We start from the raw sequence: 23,095 nt of genomic DNA on the forward strand, positions 1-23,095 counted from the left end.
CCTCCAGGCTGATTTCTAACCTAGATTGCTGAGGTTTGGGGGGGGCTGCTTTTTAGCAAGTTTCCACAAAATAGATATTTCACTTTACTCTGGAAAAAATGAAATTCAGACCACTGCAGATGCTCCAATGCCAAATGACTTTCAAGCATGAGAAAATTCTGAGATCCTAAGCATAAAACATATGGCACTTTGCTTTGGAATAAGATTGAAAGGGAAAAGCTCAACTGTAAAGCTCAACCGAGGACATTTTATTATTCAGAATGATATGAAAAAGTGTTTTCTTTTAGCCAGAGGAAGACAGAATTTTGAGCAGGTCTGTTTTCTGAAATTGATTTTTTTCCAAAGACCAGCAGCAGCCTTATTATTTATTTGCATTGTGGTCATATTAGGTCAATTATTAAATCGCTTAAATGAAAACCAAAAGCTCCTCAGGAATTTATTTTATGTGAAAGTGTGGATGAAAATGGAAACTACCAACCAGATTTTTCCAGTTTAAGAGAGAAATATTAACCACTGCCTCCCCCTGCAAGCGCAGATTTGGGACAGTTTTGCCTTTCAATCTGGGAGGCGAAAGAGGGGGGAGGTGTTCGCTGCTCATAACTGGAGGGGAAAAAATCCCCCAGATACTTCATTTTCTGTCTTCACCGTATAGAAAAAAAGGTTTAAATGGAAAAACTGATGGGAAAAAAAGAATAAATAAAACCTCTGATTGATTCAGATCTCTTTGAGCCGCCCCGAAACGTGGCTCTGAGCCCCCGGCCAGCATTGCTGCGTCAGGCCCCATAGCGTCGGGCGAGCGCGCTCAGCCGTGCAGGGATTAGGCACATTCCCACGAGCTCCTGCTCAGCCGAGCATCCCCCAAATCCCTCAACCCCTCCTGCACCGGGACACCAACCGTCCCCAGAACCTGGGGCTGGGGGCCCCTGGGGCTCCCCCCGAGCAGCTCTGGCTTTATCCTCGCCGCCTTACGCTTGCCCTATACGAGCTCCCCCAGTTTTGCCCTCCTGCCAGCCGCACGCCGTGAGCCAGGAGCGGCTGTGGCTCGGGGCTGTACTCAAGGAGCAGCTTCCCTGACCCCGTCTGCAACTGCAGATTGCCCCGGAGCAGCGCGCCTAATTAACCTTGGTTTGTTCTTTGTAGCTGCAGGTGTTTTCCCTGCTCATAAACCCATCCCGGTCCTTTCTCCAACTATTTCACATCTTTTGTGCGCCGTGATTCTTTTCCAAATGTCCATTTTATAAATCACTTTAATTAGTTTTATATCACTCGGTTATATTTATATCACTTGATTTAGTTTTCACGCTGCTTCCATTACATCTTGTATGTTGCTTTGATTTTATTTATGGTGTTTCTAGTGCATTTGCATTACTTTCCTGAGATGGATATCATTCTGGCTGGATTTACAGTGTATTTCTTCAGTTAGATTTATATCACTTTAATTAGATTTATATCCCTTTAGACTTTGAGGGCTTCTCTTAGATTTATAATATCTCTTTTACTAGGCTTGTCTTGCATAGGAGATTTGCATCCTTTTTTGTTTCAAAGGGTATTGCTTAACTCAACACCGGCGTTGTTTTACCAGGACTCTGGTCAGTGTCCCAGTTAGATATATTAAGCAAGAGCTCACCACCAGTCGTGCTTCCGTCCCCCATCCCTCCCAGTTTCCACTGGGATTATTCCAGCATAAATTGTGCTGATGTAAATGATCGAAATTAGCCTCTTCCAAGTTGGCACCAACATGACTGTAGTGGAGATTTCACTAACTGGATTTCTTAGAGAAACCAGTGAGAGTCCAGCTGGTGACATGCTGTTTCTGTCCCTTCCTTTCCTGCTCTGAACACCCCCATCACACGAAGCTGAGCACCCTCTCCCAGCATGGCAGTGGACCGGGACTCTCCCAGCTGCAGGAGCAGCCTCCGTTTGGGGGATGTGGGCTCCAAGCTGGGTTTTCCCTCTCCCAAAGTGCCCTAATCAAGAAGAAACTGGGTGCTGAAAGCACAATACCATTTCCTTCTCCACTTTCCTGTTTCAGAACATGAAATTCCCGTGCCAGCCCCTCGGCACCCTGGCCAGCACCGCAGCAGGAGGGCAGCAGCAGCTTTCCCTTAAGCTGCTCTTCCCCCAGACAGCCCCCGAGGACCTGGCTTTGTGTTTCCGCCCAGCTCTGATCACATCAGTGGAAGAAATCAGCTGGAAGGGCTCTAAATCCACATGCTTCGGGGTAAAAGCTGACCTCTGGCTGAGAAGGGTCAGTGGGCATCCCTGGGGGCTGCTGGTTCAAATGCTCGCAGTAGGATTTTCAGCTGCTTTCCAGCAATGTGGGGCTCTGTCGCAGGGCAGGATGGTGGACCTCTGCTCCCAGACCTTACCCAGCTCCATCTCTAAACCCACTGAGGGCCTGAGCTGATGGGAGTTAATTTTTGTGAGGTTTCCCAGCCATCATCACCCGGCAGGGTGGCTGTGCCCAGGGGTCTCATGGACAAAACCAACCTCCCGAATCTCTTCTTGCCCAAAATACAGCAAGAACCCAGTGCTTACTACGTGTCCAAAAAAAGTATTAAAAGAGGATTAAAAATCGTATTAAAAGAGATGAAGCACTCATACAGCTGCAGCTTTGGGGGCTTGGCCATGGGAGATACCTGCCAGCAGCAGAGCGATCTGCCTGGTCACCTACCGCTTCACCCCAGCCCATCCTCTTTGTTTTCACTCCCCCTGTGAACAGGACAAACCCCGTGAGGCATAAAGCAGCAAGGGAGGCGAGGAATGTGTTACAGAAAGCCTCTTGTTTGGTAGTTGAATCCAGATGTTAGGGGAAGTGGCGGAGTTTGCACGAGCGGGACAGAAAACGGCTGGAGCGGGAGCAAGGCGCACGCAGCCCGCCCCCCCGGTTACCCCATGAAACACTGAAGGGAGCTGAATTTGACTCTTTAGGAGCGAATTTGGGACCAAAAGGGCAGCCTGCCCAAACCTCCAGCGCAAGAGAAGGGCTGACCCACAAGAAGTACGACATCCTGCTCTTTTACCCCAGGGTGATGTAGCTTGGCCCAGACCAAGAGGAGCTTTCTGCAGAGCCAACGTGTAGTCACGAACCCACTTCTCCAAAGCAGTTTTGCTGCTGTGGGGCAGTCTTGGCCACCGGGGAGATTTTCCAGGCATTTCCCAGTAACTCTCCATGAATCCACCAGCAGGAACGGGGCAGAAGCCCCCTGCCCCCCTCCCCGACTGCTCTCCCCCACCCTCTGCCTCTCATCCTCCCTGCAGCTGCACCCAGCCTCTGCATAAACGAGCGCGGTATCCCAATTAACATGCACCTAATCAGGCCATCGGCATCTCTGGAAGGGAGGCTGCATCCGAGGCCTTGGCTGCAGAGGTCTGAGCACGCCGCTGCCTTCCCCGTGCTCTGCCACTGGGCCCCTTTCATTTAATTACGCCCCGGCTGCCGTACGCCTCAGCCTTTTAATTGCCCTGGGCAGAGAATGGGATGGAAAACAGGTTGGAGATAGAAGATGCTGGGTATTGTTTTAAGACAGTAAAGCTGTTTATAAACACCGTGGAGAAGCTAGCTTTATGTAATTGCCGAGAAAAGGAGGGCATGCAGGGGGGCCAGCGGGGAACACCCCAAAGGGAGGCTGAGGAGCTCTTAATTAACGAAAAATGACTCGGGGCCTGATTCACCTCTGTAACAGCAAGATCTCCACTGAACAGTAAAGCTACAAACCCTTTCCCGGAGCTTCAGACCAAGCCATAGGTCTGCAGTAATAGTCCCAGCTGTAGCTGGGATTTAGTCAAAAATTTGGCTGAACTGGGGGATTGGGAGGGTAAAAAAAAATCCAGCTAACTCTCCCTGAGGTCTGTTAGTGCTGTGGTGCTGGGAACAACAGAAAAAAGCTGACTTTTATGTGTTCACATCCCCAAAAAGAGTTGCCCTGATTGAACACTTCAAAAAGCACTGATGATTCTTTCATGTATCTTTAAAAGTGGAGTTTGGCATGGAAATGAAAACGAAGGATGGAAGATTAAATAGATCAAGGCAGAGCGTTTGGGTCGGATCCCTGACCTCAGTTACACCGCTTTTAGTTGAAATTAACACCAGCGCACAGGGGATGAGAAACTCAGGGACTGAACAGGCAGTAAAAGCTTGTGCTTGGTTGGTTTTCGTTTTGAAAACTGAGATCTCCCAGGCTTTTCTGGAGCACAGCTGGGTGGGTTTTCGGAGCACAACCAAGAGCCTGTTCTTCCTTCCCCTTGCCTTTTTGCTCTCCTGATCCCTGTCTGCGCAAGCAGCCAGCCAGAGCGCTGCAAGAAAAACTCTGCCTGGCTCTCAGCGTGTGCGCACAGCTCAGTCCAGCAAAGGAAATAAACCTGATGAGGCCAGGGCAGGGGATGGAAAGCCTGGTAAGCCACAGGCAGGCTGCCCGGCGGAGGCTGGGAGAGGCTGGATGGCTGTCGGGATGTGCTTGCAGGGTTAGCATCCTGCTCAGGGCACTGGGGCTGCAGCACCAGGACATTTCACTGGCTTCTGCTGAGCTTTGCAGGCGCACAGATGAGCTAACTCTGCAGCGTTTTCCCTGCTGAAAGCGCTGCAGGGAGGACTGCAGGGCTAGGAGAAGTTGCCAGAGAAGTGTGTGGCCCCAGGACCATGGCAAGGCCTGTCCACAGGTGTAAGCAGCAGCTTTGATGCCAGCTCCATCCATCTCCTCCACCAGAGCAATGTACAGTTCCTTGTGCACAGCTGAATAAATCACATCAGTGCTTCGTTTGAGCTCTGGATTGGAAAGGCCTTAGAGCAGCATGGGTCCTGAGCACTCCAGCAGATCCTAATTGCCCTAACGAGCACCCCCTAGGCCTTGCCCCACGCTTCCCACTGGCCCCCAGCTCCATTTAAGCTCAGGCCCAGGCCCCCTGTCCTCTTTTGAGCAACTGGAGTGGGGCTGCCCTGCTGGAGGGAATAAGGCAGCACCTTCCCCCACGTGGTGATGTGAGCACAGCAGGCTCGCTGGGGACAACTGGCTCAGCCCAATGTCACCAGGTGAGGGCAGGAAGACAGACCGGGGCCAGGGGATGCCGAGGACACCGCTCAATGCCTCAGATGCAAGAAGGACAGGCGTGGTTGGGCCTGCTGTGGAGCTCAGGTAAGGGCTGGGGAGTGGGGTCGGAGCTCTAACAGGGCTCTGGAGCCAGGGCAGAGGGCTGCGGGTGCAGGGGTAAGGCTGGGCTGCTAAGGCTTGGTGCTGCCCTTAGGGTCCAACAGCTAGGTATGGCCCAGACCTCCTGTGGGCGCTGCAGCTGGAGGTGTGTCTTCCCCAGCTGCTTCCTTGCTTGTGAATTCCTGCTCAACACAGTGCGTGGTACTAGAGGCAAAGAACCTCAAAGGGTGAAGAAGAAACCTTCTGAAGAGGCAGGGAGGTTACATGGAGGAGGGAGTGCTTCCTGGGAGCCGCTGTGGCTGCTGATTCAGCAGGGCGAGGGGAACCCCGTGACCAGGCTTGTTTCCCAGCAGTGGGGTGCTGGGGGGACCTGAAGGAGGCTTGGTGCTGCATCTGCGTGAGCCCCCTGCAGCCCTCCTGGCACAGGCAGGACCCCTGCACCCCTGCCAGTCTGTAGACGAGGACAGGAGGCCACAGCTCTGCCTCTCGCCCCTCTGAAGTGAGGGCTGCAGTCCCTGGCGAGCTGCTCTTCCCAGTGCCCAGCTCCCCGCTGACTTACCGAGGTTGTTTCTCAGAATAAGTGGCTCATTCACAACAAACGTCCTCGCTCTTTGATGTATTGCTGGTGCTGTTGTTGTGGTGCGTTAAGTATCTTGGTTTCATGCTTGTAATAAGAAAACTGGCCGCAGAGCCTTACTGTAAGCTGATGAGAAAGTAGCAATAATTATTGCTCTCTCCTCCATGGGAGGGTGAACTTCAGATGCTAATGGGCTCTGGAGTATTGGCTGCTTACTCACGTTGGGGTGAAACAGCAAGGACCTTCATTCTCTTTGGTCTTAAATGCTCCTGTTTTGGGGAATAGGGCAAGAAAAACCCTGAAGTGCACAGGAGGTGGTGGCGGCAGTCTGATTTTGGGCTAAGGGAAGGAAAGCTGTGTTGTGTGTGGGGCGAGGGACAGGGCAGGTGCATTCCTGGAACGGGAGAAGGTGCTGCGGGTGTTTATACCTCACCCAGCTCAGCACCAGGTGGGTGGTAAGTGGTGAAGACAGGGTGGCAGCAAACGTTTTCGTTCGCCTGGTGAATTTGCATGGGGTGCAGGCAGGGCTCTCACCAGCAGTTTGCCCCCAGAGCCCGATGTGGGATGCTGGAGGACTTCTCACGCTCCCCTCTTCTGTTTTCCCCCTGCCTGCTGAGGCTCTCAGCTTCTGCAGCAAGAGTCCAGATCTTAGTGGGCACGGCTCCCTCCCTGGTTTTCCAAGGTGCTGGCGTGACGCTGGGCTGTAAACCAAGTTTTGAGGTGAGGAAGAGGGAATGAAGATTTGCAGCCTGGCCAGATATTAGTGGTTTTCCACAGGGATGACAAAGGATACATCCAAGGCACCGAGGCGAGCCCCGTGTCGAACTAATCCCCTGCTCCCACGCACTGCCCTGCTGGAGCTTCACAACAAAGTGCAGCGGAGAACACTTTCTTTTAACAGCATATTTTTCCTTAACCTCGTTCTCAAGCATGGCTGAGGTATTTTAATGGAAATTTCCTCCCAGTAAAAAGGGCGGCAGCACACGCATACCAGAAACGAGATCATTAACATTCAGTAAAACTATATGCGGCTCAGCAACTGCTCCTGCCGTGGGGGCACTGAACCGGCAGGCAGTTTCCTTCCCTATAGCTGGGAGAAGATTGCTGTTTACGTGTCTGAAGAGCTGTTCCATATTAGCAAAGGTAGAAGAAGCTGACACCACTGGAGAATCGGTTTGGTCACTCAGACTTGTCCCAAAGCTGTGCTTCCTCTTCTCCAGCTGCCCTTCATGGCCAGTAATTCTCCAACCCCTGCTAACCTGCCCAAACATCCCTTCCTGGGATGTGAGTGATGGTGTCTGTCCCTTCAAACACCACCGTTCAGTTGTTTTAAATCCCAGCAAAGCAGCGTTTCTCCTCTCCTCCATTCCTTGGTAACTTTTCTGCTCTCTGCTCTCTTTCTCTGACTGTTGCATGCCAGTGTTTTGGTTCCCCTCCCCACCCCCTGGTATTTCTTGTCTGTGCCCATTCGTTTTGGAGCTGGGAACGGATCCTCATTCCAAGAGTCAAGGTTCAGTTGTGCCTTGGTCAAATTGAGATCTGCAGGACTACGGAGTTCCTGGCAAAGTGCTCAGCCTTGGGAAGAGCCCTCTGAGGCAGTCTGCTTTCTGATTTCCTTCCCTCTGGGAGGTACCAGGAGATAAAAATGATACCCCTTACTCCAAGCCAGGGAAGGACGGCCCTAAATTACCTCTTGCACCCTGAGGTCCAGGTATGCAGTAGGCACTGCTGATGCCTGTGGCCAGGAGCGTGTTCCTGTGGCTCTGCAGGGACTGTAGCCTCACTCACCTCCCTTTGTCCTCCAGAACAGACCCAGGACCACGCTGTGCTCGAGTTCTGGGGGCTTGGCTGGGAGGTGATGGACCTGGGGTAACCCCATTGCCATGGGGAAGCTGATCCCAGATTTGAGCTGGGCAAAGAGCGCGGCCCTTTGGCTGGAAGCTTTCCAAGGGTTATTTGTGCGCGCTAACCTCGTGGCACTCTTCCTTCCAGCCCCTGCTGGGGTCCTCCTGTCTTTTTGCATAATCTCCTCTGAATAAATAGACCGTGAGTGGGGCCTTCTCGGCGGCTTTTGTCAGGAGGACATGGTCGGTGTAGGTTTCTACCTTGTGGGCCCTCCCTCTCTTTTTGTGTCAGAGCCGAACCGTTTCTTTTCTCCCGTTTGCACCTCTTAACTTTCTCTCCTCGCCTGCTCTGATTTCTTTGCCCTGCTATTGTCCTGAAAAGTATTTGGAGGATACCGTTTGTGAGAAAGCCCTTACATTTTCTTACATTTTCAGTCTAAAACTTAACTTGTGTGAGGTCCCACAAAGCATACTAGTTGGCCAAAAGTGATCTCTTCTCCTGGAAGTGTGGATTTAAACGGTTGCTTCTATGCATTTCTGTGCTTCTCCTTGCAAAGCTCTTTCTCTGAGGCCCTGATCCTGCTGCCACAGTGACCTTTGTGTTTGCAGAGAGACCTTTTGAAATCAAAGGGGCCCTTCATGAGCATCTGCCCATCTGGAAGAGATTGCAGGAGTGGGCGGGTGAAGGGCAAATCTGGAGCCTTGTGGCTGGGCTGCGGAGTCTGAAGTGCCCCAGGCCCGTGTCCCTGGGGGAGAGGGGCCAGGGAAAGCCCCAAGCGGCTTGCACGACATCCTCGGGGGCAGGAATACCCCCGGCGTGCCTGAGAGCAGCCCTGCGAGCCTCCTGTGTGCAGCGTGAGCCTGAGCAATCATGTAACTGTTGTTTGATTCCCAACAACCGCATGTTTAGAGGACTCTGATTTGTGTGTGTTTGTGCAAACACGAGCGCTGGGCTTTGTTATTAACGCCGACCTCTCCTTTCCAACTCCAGTTTGGGGATAATTATTTATCCCACGGAGTAGAAAACAATTTAAAAAAAAAAACAAAAAACCTGCAGGAGAGCCCAGAAGCTGCCTGGCTGCTGCTGGAGCAGCCCCCCCCCTCCATCCTCCTGCCACCCAGAGCACCGGGGCTCGCCTGCAGGGCGGCTGCTTGGGCCAGATTTATTTTTATTTTTTTTTTCCTCGCCCTCGGGCGAGCTCTGCCTGTTTTTTTTTTTTTCCCATTATTATTCCCCTCTCCCCTCCTCCCCTCCGCAGCTGGGGAGCAGCTGCGGGCCCGGCCTGGCCCTTTAAAGGCGGGGCGGCGCGCCGCTGCCTCTTTAGGGCCGGTCCCTGCCTTTGGGGGAAGGAAGTGCGGGCCGGGGGGGGGCCGAAAAGCGGCGGCCGGGGGCTCTGCATGGCCGGGGGGGGCTCGGCGGGGCGCTTTCCCCACGCTGCGCTCCGCGCCCCCCGCCCCATGCGGGCCGGGGGCTGCCCCGAGCCGTGCGCGCCCCGCCGGGGGTAACGGTGCGGGGGCTGCGGGGAGCGGGGCCGGGGGGGGTGATGCTCGCCCCCCGGCTACCGGCGCTGCCAGCCCTGCTGTGGCTAGCGTTAGCCCCGCTGCCCGGCGCTCCCGGCCCCGCGGCCAAGGCTGAGCTGCGGGTGCGGGTGCGGCTGCCCGGCGGGCAGGTGGCGGAGGAGAGCCTGCAAGCCGACAGCGGCTCCGACTGCATCAGCCTGGAGCTCCGCAAGGCCGACGGCGCCCTCATCACCCTCACGGCCGATTTCAGACAGGTGAGGCTCGGGGTGGAGGGGGGGGACACGCCGGAGGACGGCCCCGGGATGCTGCGCCCGCCCCGCGGTGGAGCGGAGAGCCCCCGAGCATCCCCGGGGTCCCGGGGAGCCCCCGGTGGGGTTTGGTGCTGGGGGGTCTCCGGTGGGTCCCAGCTGGGCGAGGGGTGCGAGGGGATGGGCCCTAAGAGACTGGGAGTCCTCAGGAGGAGGCTTGGGGCGCGACCCCGGTGCCCGCTGCTTGTGGGGATGCTGTGCGGGAGGGCTTTGGGGAGCCGGGATCCGCCTGGAGTCTGGGGAAACCCTGCTGGGGGGGCTGAATCCACCTGGAGCCTCGGAAAACCCTGCCGGGGGGTTCGGGAGCCTGAGCCCTGTCTGAGGACGGGGTCCTTCAGAAGTCCCTCCACCGATGAGCGATGTTGGGGTCTTCGTTCGTGGTGCACCCCGCAGACGGCTCCGGGCCCTTCGGGCGGGTTCCTGGCCCCCCGCGGCACAGCTGTAACCTGGGCTGCCCAGTGGTGAGCATGGTGGGGAAGGATTTTGGCAGGATGAGTGGCGAAGCCTTCTCCATGCCCGGCTGAGCACAGCAGGTCTGTTTCTCCTTGCTGAGCCGAGAGGAGCCGTGGCTTTGGGTGGCAGACAGCAGCAGGGCCAGGGCAGGAGAGGCCCCCACGAGCCGGGGCTCAGGTTCGTGGGGCTCTGCTGTGTCTCCAGGACGTCTCGCTCCAAGTGATGGCTTTGGGGAGCACGTGCATTGGGGGTGTGGGCACCGTTCGCATGGCAGCTCACTCTGGGACTGGCGGAAAGCCAGGGATCCTCCTGGCCCCCTCCCAGGCCCCTCTGCAGGGAGGTGATGCTGAGACCCCACGCTTCTCGGCAGGAGACGGGAGCTTTGGGGCCAGCGTGGCGTCCTTCAGAGAACCCCAAGCCTGGCTGGACGCCGTGAGTTTTCTCTGGCTCGGGGATGAGCTGTTCGCTGCTGCGTGGGTGGCACGGCCGTCCGTGTGGCACGGCAGCGTTATCTTGTTCCCTCTGCTCAGGCTGTTTGCTCGGGTGGACTTTGGTTTGTGACAGGAGGAAGCTCAGCCCCGTGAGGTAGGAGGGTGGTGTGTCCCGTCCTGCTGTGAGCCTTGGAGCCCTCTCCAAGGCGTCTTCTGCTGGCTCTTCCCCTTTCCACTGCGATTTTTGGTCCCGGTTTCCTTGCAAGGCTCTTGGATCGCCCTTGGCCATCTGGAGGGTGCAGGTCTGAGATGCTTTGAGATGCCAGCAGAAGCCGTGGCAGTTTGGGATGTGAAGGCACACTCTGTGTGCCAGCACGCACACAGGAACCAGTGCCGTGGCTCCTGGGGGAGCACCAGGCTCCCAGGAGACACCGTGTGCCACGAGGGCTTTTAAACCTCAAGAGTGCGAAGCTGCACGGCGTGTTCCCGAGCATGGGAAATCCCAGCTCTGTACCTACCTTCTGGGTAGGCCCTTTGGGATGTGACGTGGGGAATTTAGGTGTCCTGTTCATCCTTCTAACTTTATTTCCCCGCTTATTTCAGCTCTTACACGGGCTTGCTCTAAAATCTCACCTACAAACCCAACAGCGTGTGGTAGCTCTTCTCCTGCTCTCATCCTGCTTTTAGCTGAGCTGCTTCTGAGCCGGGCTCTCTGAAGGTTTCTCTGTGTTATATATGTTAAATGCTGAGCTCCGTGCAAGCCCTCAGCTCCTGGGAGCACACAGGAGACGGCCCCTGGAAGGCTTGCGAGCATCAGCCTCCCCAAGTCTGTTCCTAACCCTCGGTTTTACAGCAGTTGGGTGCTGCCTGTCTGTGTTCATGGCTTTGCTGGAGCAGAGCTGAAGAAAGCCAGAGACAGAAGGGACCGAGGAGATGGATTTGCGGTGCAGTGAGTAATGATGTGAGCAAGCAGCTGCCTGGCCAGGCTTCCCCCTCTGACCTGTTCTCCTGGCTGCACGCAGGCATTTCCCTGCTCTGCTCTGCTGCTCAGCTCTCGAACGTTACACAACTTCTCCCCTCCAGAGAGAAGGTCTTGAGGCTCTGAGCCTTTGTGAAAGCAGCTGGGGCTGTTGATCTGGGTTTCCCAAGCAAGATTGTGTGGTCATGCTGTGGCCAGGATGCTGGCTTTCTGCACAAACGATTTTTCCACTCCTCTGGCTTAAACTGCAGGGGGTTAGTCTAAAGGCAGACTTTATTTTTTTTTAATTCTTTGCTGACAAAGAGTTGCTGTTAGACCGTGGGCTGGAGAGGAGAGGAGTTACAATGAGATCATGGCTCAGTTCTCCCTTCTGACACTGGTGGAAGCTGAGCGGGGCTCGAGCAGTGCTCCAGGCCTTCCAGGGGTGCAGTTCTTCTTTCTCTTCCATCCCTGCCTCCTATCCAGAGCTGAACCTGGAGGAGCGGCGTGCTCTGAGCACACCAGCCTTTATTTCATTCTCTAAAGCACCGCAGACTGGTCGGTGGGACTCCAGACTGTGGGCCTTGCTGTTTTCTGGGGCGTGCAGTGGTGAAAACTATTTCTTCCCTGGCAATTCGAAAGGGCGCGATGAGAACACTCCTTTGTCTACGTGGCACTGTCAGGCACAAAACTTACTGCAAAAAGGACCGAGGGGGTGGATCGACCCTAAACGTTGTCTAATTCCAATAACGTGATCTTGCCAGTTGTTAAACAGCGGCCTGAGAACAAAGTGGGCGGTTCTAGTCCAAGGTCAGCACACAGATAGAGAGAAGTTTCTTTTTCCTTCTGATTGCTGGAAAAAATGTGTTGGAAGTGGCAACTGGTATTGTAACGCTTGCATTGCCAGTCCTTTTGGGGTCCTTTGTTAATAGAGCTGGAGTTATGTGATAGTTGGGGGGTGTGGAGGCTTTCCTTGTGCCAGGGGTTCATTGTGTTAGGTGCTAAATGACCAGGGGACGCAGGGAAGCGTGTGGAAGAGATGGTAGCTGTAAAATACAGGAGGCTGCGCCCTGCATGCTGCCAGGGCTGCCCCGTGCTCATGCCATGCATGGCCTTGGGCAGGATCCAGTTTGGGAAGCAGCTCTGGGATTTACTCGCTGGCATCCTTCAATGTATAGGTGCTGAGCGTGAGGATGCGTAACCAGGGGATGTTCGTCCAGGCGCTGCAGGGAATTCTGGCTGCTCAGCGCCTGTAGGAACGAGGGTTTCTGGTAGGAGAGGGGTTAAAAAGCATAATCCCCTCTGAGTCAGGGTAACTCAGCCGGCCGGCCCCCCAGCGAGGATGCAATAACACATGCTCTGTGCTGTACAAGCAAAACAACTTTCTGGCCAGCTCCAGCTGCTCCCCGGGGGAGTGCAGGCAGGGCCACGACCACAGCAGAGGCTGCTGGCAGGGCTGGGACCTGGGTCTGGGGGTCCCCAGTGTCCCCAGCAGCAGCTTCCCTATCCTTGTACCCCCCTGGCCTGCCCAGACGTGTGGCAGCAAAGACAAAAGCAGGTCCCACGGCAGCGCTGATCTCCTCGGGGGAGAGAAGTTTGGCAGGAATGCTGCCTGGGTCGGAGGGAGGGAGGCACCGAAATAATTTATTTCCCTGGGAACTGGTTCGCTCCACGCCGCGTGAAGCCGAGGCGCTGGGCTCGGATCTGGACCACACAGGCTTGCACGGCTGCACGGGATCCAGCCTCGAAATGGAGGCCGGGTTGTTCCCGCACCCCAGATGCCAGTCCCCGGGGAGCTGGCTGAGGACGGGGAGAGAAGAGAGAGAACTGATTTCTCTGTGCCTCCACGCAGCCGGGTTCCGTGCCGGAGTTGCTTCGGCACATACAGGCAACCCGGGCTGGTGGGAGCTGGCTGCACGGATTTCCTTCCTCCCCTTAGGAACCGAGAGCTGCTCTGCCTGCGCCCCACGAGCCGAGGCTGCGGATCCCTCCGATGGCACGGCCGCAGAACTGCCTGTTCCCTGCCACGCCACGGCCGCGGCCAGCCCCAGACAATAGGTGTAACCGTACCCGGCACACCAGCGCGGGTCAGGGCCAAGGATTCTCACCGCCCCCGGGATGAGTTCATCCGGAGAGTCCCCGCGTTGCAAGGCAATGCTCTGTCAGGGCTTGTTCCCTGCTGGGAAATTTTTGCAGAAACCCAGAATTAAAGGTGCGTTTCGCTGCCTTGGCTGGGTACCCACCTTGGCACCGGCTGATCCTGCTCTTCCTGGTGGGAATCGCTGGGGTGCCTGGGGAGGGGAGGGCGCTCTCCAAGCACAAAAATCTTCGGTGGCTCTTTCCAGGCGAGAAGCATGGCATGTTTTTTGATGGGATGAGCTTCGGTTCTTGCTCCACCTGGTGTTGTGTAGCCAGGGCAGGGAGAGCAGGGAAGCTGGGCATGGCTTTGAGAGAGGGAGGTGAGGCAGGACCTGGGGAGAAGGGGGGGGCTGACCTCTTGGTCAGGAGAGAGTGGTCCCTGCAGGGCACGAGTCTCCCAAAATATGGTTAGCTTTGCTCAGAGATCCACAGGGAGGATCGCTTTGGGTTTGCTTGGAGCCAGGTAAAGGTGGGATTTCTCTCGTCAGAACAACGCGTGCCTTAGGAGCCAGTTCCTTGAATAAACCAGCTTGATTAAAGCTGTTCGGTGGCTTGCTGACTGCTGGAAAAGTGCACCTAAGTGGCATCAATGAAGATGCCTGCAGTCCCTGACCCTACAGCTCCCAAGGCCCCGAGTTCAGGCAGCACCACGGCCCTCTGCATGCCAGAGCTGCCTCCTTTGGGTGCTGTGGGGTGAGACCCACATCTCCGCATGGCTCCAGCCCCTGTGCAGGGGAGCTCAGATCTGCTGTTCAGATGCGGTGGTGTGCTTTCAAGGTACATTGCATGGGCACCATCTCCCTTGCCCAGTGTTGTATCCCTTCCTGGCTTTATGGGGACCCAAAAAATGATAGCAGTAAAGGGACTGAAGGTGTCCAGCAGGCTCAGCTCAACCCCAGGAGCCCTCGCTGGGTTGTTGTGTTCCCAGGGAGCCCTTTGAACAGAGCTGCTGGAGGACGGAGGTGGCCAAAAGCCCTGGGGACACGGGGAGGAGAAGAAATGCCCCCTCCCTGAGGTCCCAAGCCCGGCATGCATGGGGTTGCAGCTTTGGTGGTGGCGGCTCGGGGCAGCGGGGTTCATGTAGATAGGGATCTGGCCTTGCTGTTTGATGTAGGGGCAGCCAGGCGCGGAGCCGCCCTGGTTCGGCACCAAGGGGCGAGCCTGCTGCCTGGAGGAAGGAGAAGCTGAGGGGGGAGGAAAGGATGGGTCAGGGGCACTGCTCCCGCTCCGGTTCCTGTTGATCTCTACCATTTTACCCCCTGCTCCCTTCTCCTCCAGCTGTACCCCACCGCAGGACCACCTCTCTCTTTCTCTGCCTCCTCCCCTCCCATACCAATGGGCTCTTTCAGGGCAGTTTTTGCAGGGATCTTTACCCGAGGTTACGTGGACCCGCTGGCCCATAAATCAGTAAGCACACAGACAGGCAGATAAATATTTAGAATAGCTGAGCGGCAGCCCTGGGCCGCTCGCTGGCTGGGGCTGGAGGCACTGCGGGTGCTGTGCGGGTGCTTGTGGTGCTTCCACCTTGCTCGTGCTGCCTGCCCGGGGCTGGAGAGGGAGCAGACGCTTGTCTCGATGCCCGAGAGCTCCTCGTTTGCTCCACTGGTGGGCTGTTGTGGTCCTGAGCTTGGTCCTGCCTCCCTTGTGTGCTGGGGACCCTGAAAACGAAACACCGCTCTCCAAATTCAGCGCTGAATAGAGCTGCTGAATTAGGAGCTGGGTGTGCTGTGGAAGAGGCACCTTTGGACGTGAGGCTGCTTGGGAAGGAGTTTTTCTGTGCCTGGACCTCGCAGCAGCTGGGTGCTGGGCTTTGGAGCCAGAGGACTTGCAGTCATACGCATCGCTCGGGAGCTTTGGGACCGCTCACAGGGAGAGTGATGCAGATCTCCCGTACGTATCGTGACAAGGAGAGGGAGCTGGGCGACTGACGTCTAGCTCTTGGACCCACACATCGGGAGGATTCGTGGGCTGCTCCACATGTTCTCGTGTTGCAAAAATCGCTTCCAAGCTGGGAAGCCCTGCGCTGCTGTTAATCTCCTGCATCTACTTGAGGTTTCCAGTCCTAGCGCAGAGCTTGGCTGTCCCCGTTTGCTTTTTTCCAGACAGGCTGCTGGGTGTTCAAAGTGAATTAAAATGAAATCCACATTTGGAGCATGTGCCAGGGTGAGCTGCTGGTTTCAGTCTTCTTGTCCTTGGACCAGGCAGGAGCTCGCAGCAGAGCTCAGCTGGGAGGCAGCTGGACTGCGTGTAGATGGGAACGCGGCTCCTTCAGTGGTGCCAGGGGCTCAGTGGGAATTGTCCCCATTAAAGCAGGCAAAAATCATGATTCAGTCGTAACATCACATGCGCTTCTGTGGAAACTTCATCCTGGATTTTTCTTGGTCGATGGGAAGTTTGGGAAATATTGCTTTCTTCTCCGTCCCCCTGCTGTTGTACTGCTCCAGCCATAACCCTAGCCATTTAAAGAAGCTTAGCTTCTCTTTTCTCATATTATTTTTGTTTTTCTTTGTGTCTTTTGTTTTTTTTTAAATGCCTTCAGATGCTCTTTTAAGACCCTGGAGAACTCAGCAGCTTTGAGCTGCTGGTGATGCCTCCCAGGCTATGCTGCACTTTTTCGGATGTTTCCCATGTCTACACAGAGGTGTCAGTCAAACCAGAGCACTAAAGGCAGTGATTAAGAAACCCTCGTGTTTGTGGGCAAAAGCAACTGGTATCTCTTTTTCCAAATCCCCTTCGTGTCCTGTTTTTATGCTGAGTTTTCAGTGCGTACAACAAAGGCACCCAGCAAAATCCTTTCCCCTGTCCTGGGAACATCCCAGATTACAGCCGTCCAGATGTGCACCGAGCTGTGTATCCTTTTCCTGTCTGCACAGGGAGTAGTTTCTTCTCCAGGACACCAGGCTGCTCAGAAGCAAGTGAGGGAAGGCAGCAGAGGAAGGTCGGGGCTGCTTGCCCCAAGTAATGCATGGAGATAACAGCTATGTGATATTCGTTTAACCAAAATAGGTGTGGGTTTTCCCTGTGCTCAATCTCAGCTTGTTATTAGCTCGTTGGTGAAAGGAGGACCTTTGCTGTAATGAAGACTCGGGATATTTTTAGTTGGTGGCAGATGGAAGCCGTGACCAGCTGCCCCCGGAGGGCTTCAGTTACAGCTCAAAAAGATTGCGGCCTGGAGGGAAAAAATGGGCCTCCCTCGGTGTGTGGCGTGGTCGGGGTATGGTTACAGAGGTTCGGGTCCCTGTCACGCTGCTGCTTGGAAAAACTCACCCAGTCACCCAATCCCAGTAGTCCTGGCGCTGTTGTACAGGGGATTTTTGGACTGTGCCTTGTCCTTTCACCCATTTCATGCTCACCCTCGTGCCTTCCTGCCCACGCTTGTGCTTCCTCTCGCCCTTTCCCCTTTGCCTTCTGCTCGCACACCAGTGGCCCCTAGCAGGAGAGGCCACGTTGCAGAAACTGGAAGCAGCAATCAGCTTGTTTAACACCAGTAGTAACCCTGCCTCTGGGGGGTGGGGAGAGCCTTCAGGGCTTTTCCAGACTGAAGGGCAAAAGAAATAGCCTTGAGCAGAGAGAATCCTCTCTTGATAGTGGGAGAACCCCAAGTGGTCAATCTGAAGGTGAGCATCTCCTCCTGGGAGAGGACCACTCCTGGGAGGCTCACCTCTCCGTGTGCTGAAGGACAAAATCCCAGCCGCTGGCTGAGGGAGGCAGGGATGTGGGATGGGAGCTGGCAGCGACCTGTCCCTGCCCCGGTGGGATTGCGAAAACCCTTACACCGGTTGTTATGCTGCAGGCTGGGGTGGGATTGGACCTGGGAGAGGACACCTGTGTTCAGGGAGCAGAAGTATGAGACCTTTGACTTTGTTCTTTGGGCTGGAGCCTTTCTGCAAGACCCTGACTTCTCAATTCACCAAATGATGCCAAAGGTCTGTGACTAACTGCGATTTCTTTTTTAATTCTCTATCTGCCAGGAGGTGAAGATCTTCCGTGCCTTAATCCTAGGGGAGCTGGAGAGGGGCCAGAGCCAGTTCCAAGCGCTCTGCTTCGTCACCCGGCTTCACCGCAACGAGATCATCCCCAGCGAGTCCATGGCGAAGCTGCGGCAGGTAGGGGGCTGCCCCGTGCCCCAAACCCACCGGGGTTTCTTGGAGCTGCCTGGATAACCTTCCCATGCAGCCTCCTCGTGGCTCTGCTGGCTATTAGACCTGCCTTTGACCTCCCCTCCTGCTTAAGGAGCTCGGCATTAAACTAATTTCAGTAATAGTATTGATCCTGATCTGCTAACAAACATGAAGGGAGCATGATTGAGTTCAGTCTGAATCAAAGGGCAAGCGGATGCTTAGAGTAATCACCAGCAAAGCTCCTGCCCGACGTTGTCCAGTGAATTAATTACTGGCACCATCCATCACGACAGAGCATTGATAAATGATCCCAGGCAAATCGGAGCAGTAATAAACCATCATCAGTTCCAACATCACCCAGAGGTTTTGTAAGCACCTTCCATCCAGATGGGATGTGGGTGCGCTCAGAGAGGAGCATCCATTTGCACATCTGCCTATGTCGGTGTGAAATCCTGACATGCTACAAGGGGCGATTTGTTGCAGCCAGGATTCAAGTTTTTATGATTTATTTTTTTTTGTCCTCTGCAGAAAAACCCCAGGACAGTGCGGCAGGCTGAGGAGGTGCGGGGCCTGGAGCACCTCAGCATGGATGTAGCTGTCAACTTCAGCAAAGGGGCGCAGCTGAGCTCCCACATCCACAACGTCTGCGCAGAGGCCAAAGAAGCGATTTACACGCGAGAGGACGATGTCAAATTTTGGCTGGAGAAAGGTAGAAGTTTCCTTTGGTTTGGGTAGAGCTGCTCGGGTCAGCAAGCCGAGGTGCTGCTGTGCTCTCGGTGACCTGCAGAGAACGTTTCAGCTTTTTGTTTGCTGTCTGTGCTGGGGGCAAGGCGTGTGCACTGCTTGCTGGCACATCACACTGCTCTCATCTGTTCCTCAGCATATATCTGACTTCTTCAGTGTCACCGTCCCCCTGAATGTAATTAGGCAGTATTTCCAAGGCAACCTTTCACCTGGTCCCTCACCCACCCAAAAGAAACGCATTCTTTGCATTCCTGATACCTCCTGGCCTGTTTCCCCTACTGCCCTGTCCTCTCCCAGGGTTCCTACCCACCCGCGTGTCCCACCAGCCCCCGAAAATGTTTTTTGGCTGGCTGCAGCACGCACAGCGCTGCCACTGCACCTCCCCTCGCCTTCCAGCAGCGCCCTGAGCAGGATTTGCTTCCTCCCGCAGGGGTGGATGGCTCCATGTTCGAGGTCCTGCCGCAGACGTCGGACCTGCTGGACCTGCAGCTCTGCAGGCTGTGCGCGGACCGCTGGAAGCCATGCATCTGCAGCTACTCGCTGAGCATCGAGTGGTACCCCTGCATGCTCAAGTACTGCAAGAGCCGCGACGCCGCGGGCAAGGTTTCTTCCTACAAATGCGGCATCCGCAGCTGCCAGAAGGGCTACACCTTCGATTACTACGTGCCGCAGAAGCAGCTCTGTCTCTGGGACGAGGAGACCTAGCAGAGCCAGGCTTTTCCGAGCGGCAGCTCAGCTGCCTCCTGCCACCGCTCACGATGCTGAGGGCCTCCCGCAGCCCCCCGCTGCGAAGAAGGAACGTGGTTCACAGCGGTGCCTTGTACCAGGGGAGCTCTGTGTGTGTGCCTTTCCTTCTGCCCCCACCCCGTGGCTCCCTCCCGACCCCACACCTCGTACTGGGATAAGCGGGCTTGGCTCGCTGCGTGGTGAAGCAGGAGCCGCGGGTTTTGGGGCTGAAGCACCAGAAGGGCTCTGTTTTTCCCTGCTCTGGGGGTGGGGGGGTGTGAAGGGGGGCACTTCTGGCCAGTTTTCAGCCCCCAGCATCCTGAAGGGTGGCCGGGGCAGGGAGAGGAGCAGTCCCTGGGGTGTCAGACATCTCCGCCACTGACTTCGCCACCTCCTGGTGACACGACAGCATTTCCCAATGGGAACATGGCTGAGTTATGGGACCACATACCCTGAACAAGGGAGGTACGAATCCTACCCAAAGCCAGAGCCTGCCTGTAGCTTTTTTTAGTGTCTGCCTGGCTGGTATATCCTTCCCGTGGCTCCAGACAAGATGCTCTGGGGGGATATAGCCCAGCAATTCTGCCCCAAAGGGCTGCTGATTAGGGCTCGAACTTCTCCCTATTTAGACTAGTGAAGGCCAACTTTTTGTGTTGGTTCTGGGACTCTCCTGCTAGGAAAGAGACATCTGGAGATTTGTGACTGCCATCGTAACCTTGTGGTTGCAAGGGGGGATGATCCCAGATGGGCATCGCAACCGTCGTTTGGAAGAAGATAACGTCCTACATCTACATCCAGTTTTACGTCCTACTCTGCCAGCTATTCACAAGAAGCTCTTAGTTAACTGTACTGCTTTGCTGTGCCTTGGTTTCCCCTATACATAAAGCAGGGATGACCTTGAAGCTGACCATGGCCCTGGTGTGTACCTGGAGGGCATCAGACAAAAAGCGCTGTAGGAGCGCTGCCTGCTTCCCGAGCCGTCTTCCACTCAAGTTTAGAACAAGCAGAGAGGGGAAAGAGGCTGTTGGGGTCATTGTGAGCCCCCGTTCCTCCTGATGAAAAGCCTTCACAATGTGCCTTTTTGCCTAAAATCCAGGAATTTTTGACAGAAATGAATTTGGTCACAATTATTTTTGTATTGATCAGTTAAGGGGGGGGGAGAAGGGAAAGGTATTTTAATATTGCAACATGAAGTAAAACACACTTGAATGATTTTTTTAAAAAACAAATTATTTATCATTTGTAAGGTAAAATAAACTTTTTTTTAAAAGCATGCCTGGTCTAAAAGCCTCTCTCATGATCTGTGTGCTCCCTTTGTTTGGAATTGGGATTGGGAATTGCTCTCTGCTGGGCTCTGAGCCTCTGTCTTGGGTGTTGAAGACCTTGGGGCTGGAGGGGCCACATCCTGCAGCATGAGCTCAGTGCGGTCCTGTATTGCAAGGGTACCAGCCACCCAGTCCCTCGAGTAACTGGGAGCTTTGGGCCTGAGCCCTGGGGAAGTAAAAGAGCAGTGATGGAGACAGAAACTGGTCTGGGGGTCAGGCAGGCTGGGGATGGTGGGGTCCCAGGGGTGTGTGTGGTGTGGCTGGGGACTTGGCTGGGACCAGTAGCATCAAATAGTCTCTGTCTCTTCTAGTCTCTGTCTCTTCCTCTGCAGCTACAGCTGAGGGGAGATGAGGGCGGCAGAGCTTGGGGCTGGATCAGAGCTCCCAGCTCAGTGGCTGATCGCAGGAGAAGCGTGGAGTGCTGATTCCCCCTAGTGTGGTGAATGTGGAGGCAGGATGAGGGAGTCTGCAACCTCGGCCTTTCTGCACTGGAGTGACTGCTGCTGTTTTGGTTACGTGGTCAGCATTTGCAGGGATTTGTTCTCCACTGCTGCAGCAGGGTGCTGGCAGCCTGTCCCTGCTTGCTGGAGTGAAATCCAGCTGTGGGGCAAGGTGGGAATAGAGGGAGAGGACAGCAGGGAGGCTGCAACCTGCTTGAGCCCTGTTCCCACCTCCACCTCCTGCACAGGGCTGCTGGGAGTGGGCACCACCTGTGTCTGGGAGCCCCTGGGTCACATCCCAGAGAGCTGACTGTGATTATTTTGTAACGGTGAGGCTCTGGGCTGCTGGGTCATGCACGGGGTGGCTGCTGGATACTCGGAATGGAGGAGGAAAGGCAGCTTGGCGGCACGCAGCTCTTAAGAGACGTTTCAGCTCTTCCCTAACTTTTTTTGGCAAGGGTATTCCCCGGGCACCTTGGGAAGGCACTGCCAGACCAGCCCCTGGCTCTGTGGGGTAATGGAGGAGCCTGATACGAGCCAGACCTGTGCTCAGCAGTGCAGGTTGGTGGGCATTTCTGGGGCCAGTGCTGCGTCATGGGAGCTCTTACCCCAGCCAAGTAAGTGAAGGACGTGAACTCTACAACAACAGACAGTATGTGCTGAGCAAAACTCGATAGCTGCTGCTGGATTTGTGCTCTGGGTTTGAAGGGAGCTGAGAAACCAGGGCATGTCCCTAAAGCCTGGGGGTTTCACACCCCAAGTTGCAGTCTTGCTCCCTGTGAGAGCTCGCTATCTCCCTGCCCTGCAAGAAGAGAACTGCAGTGCAGTGCAATTGCCTTTCCAAAGAAAAATTCTTCTTCTTGATATAAATAACACCCCTGAAGAGCAGCTGCTGCAGGTGGAGACAGGAGAACTGCCTGGCACAGAGAAGTCGCAGTTGGCCGGGAGCACTGCCATAAATCCTTGCTATTAGGAAAAGCAGGAGAGGATTTTGTAACATCTTTCTGCAGTCTGTGCTTTCAGACCCATCCATGCTGCAGAAATCAGTTGCTATCTGCAGAGCTTGCCTTCCTCCAAGAGAGGAATGAATACTGGCAGCATGAGTGGAGGAGCACATGCATGTGCTTAGGATGAGAGCAGATGGGTCAGTCACTGATGACCATGGGGAAAAAAAATGAAAATAAAAATAAAAATAAAAAGAGCAGTTGATTTCTAGCAGCAGCATATCTGCTGGCATCCAGGAATGATCATCTCAGGACAAAGTTCATCTACCTTTGCCTGGGGAAGGTGGTCTTATTCCCACAGCAGACAGGACTGATGGTGCTGTGGTCCTCCTCTCTTTTGCCCCTCTGCTCACTGCAGAGCTGTCTCAGGTAGTTTAATGAGAAAAGTATTTTTTTTTTTTCTTTCTTTTTTTTCTTTTTTTTCCCTGACCACAGAATAAAAGCCAGAAGTGGCTGGAGGGCTGGAGGGTTCCTGGCTGCACCCGGCGGTGTCTGTAGGGCCAGGAGAGGGCACTGCGGGCCTGCCTATGGCCGGGCCAGCATCTTCGGATGCACGGTGACACCTGCCAGCACCCCAAAGGGGACACCCTGGGGCTCCGGGATGTGCTGCTTGGGTCTGGGAAGAAAAAAAAAAATCAAAAAACAAACAAACAAACAAAACCCACGAAGCAACAGGGAGCAGAGGGAAAAGAGCTGCAGCAAGGAAGCCGCCAGCTGGTGTGTGAGATGTGTTTTTTTTGGGGTGGAAGGAGCACGCTCATGGCCCCCCCCAGCCCTCACAGAGCCTTTCTCCTGCCCCTTGGAGGCCCTTCAAGCTGGCGAGGTGCTGCCAGTAAATCCAGGTCTGACGCAGTGCGGCCACCCGATCGCGTCAGCCCTCGCCACGGGGAAAACCCAGCCGTGGGGGCCAGGCCGGCAGCAGGGGAAAAACGGAGCAGCGGCGGCCCAGGAATGCCCCGGGGAGCAGGCCTGAATGGCTGGGGCTCTGCCACGGAGCGGTGGCAGGAGTCCAGCCCCTCCAGCAGCTCAGGACAGGACGAGGTGTCTGCGCAAGCCACCCCATGTCACCTCCCTGCTTCCTGGAGCCGCTCTGAGCTCAGCCCGTAGCACTCCCCCTCTAGTTCCTCCATCCCGCAAACACTAGTCAGACCCGGGATCCTCCTCTTCGCTTCCCCCTTTCCGTCTTTCCCCAAATTTCCTCATTTTTTTAATCTTTTTAACACATCCACCCCACACTTGCAGCCTGCTCCCCGCTCCCGAGGGCTCCCCTCTGACCGCGCAGGCTCTCCGGCCCCGCAGCACCAGACTGGGTTGGAGGTGAGGCCCGGGGAGCCTGCCCGCCCGCCCACCCATCTCC

At 55.2% G+C, this 23,095-nt stretch overlaps 1 protein-coding gene across 1 annotated transcript; it reads left to right on the forward strand.

Annotated features, from left to right (window-relative positions):
* The first annotated feature begins 8,915 nt into the window (after positions 1-8,915).
* On the forward strand, positions 8,916-20,242 carry OAF (out at first homolog). The gene is made up of 4 exons (XM_048063424.2): positions 8,916-9,343; positions 17,350-17,484; positions 18,028-18,208; positions 18,674-20,242. The coding sequence occupies exons 1-4, from the start codon at positions 9,113-9,115 to the stop codon at positions 18,946-18,948; spliced, it is 822 nt and encodes a 273-aa protein (XP_047919381.2). The 5' UTR covers positions 8,916-9,112; the 3' UTR covers positions 18,949-20,242.
* The last annotated feature ends 2,853 nt before the right edge of the window (positions 20,243-23,095 follow it).

Source organism: Anser cygnoides, chromosome 21 (assembly GCF_040182565.1).
Source record: "Anser cygnoides isolate HZ-2024a breed goose chromosome 21, Taihu_goose_T2T_genome, whole genome shotgun sequence".
NCBI lineage: Eukaryota > Metazoa > Chordata > Aves > Anseriformes > Anatidae > Anser > Anser cygnoides.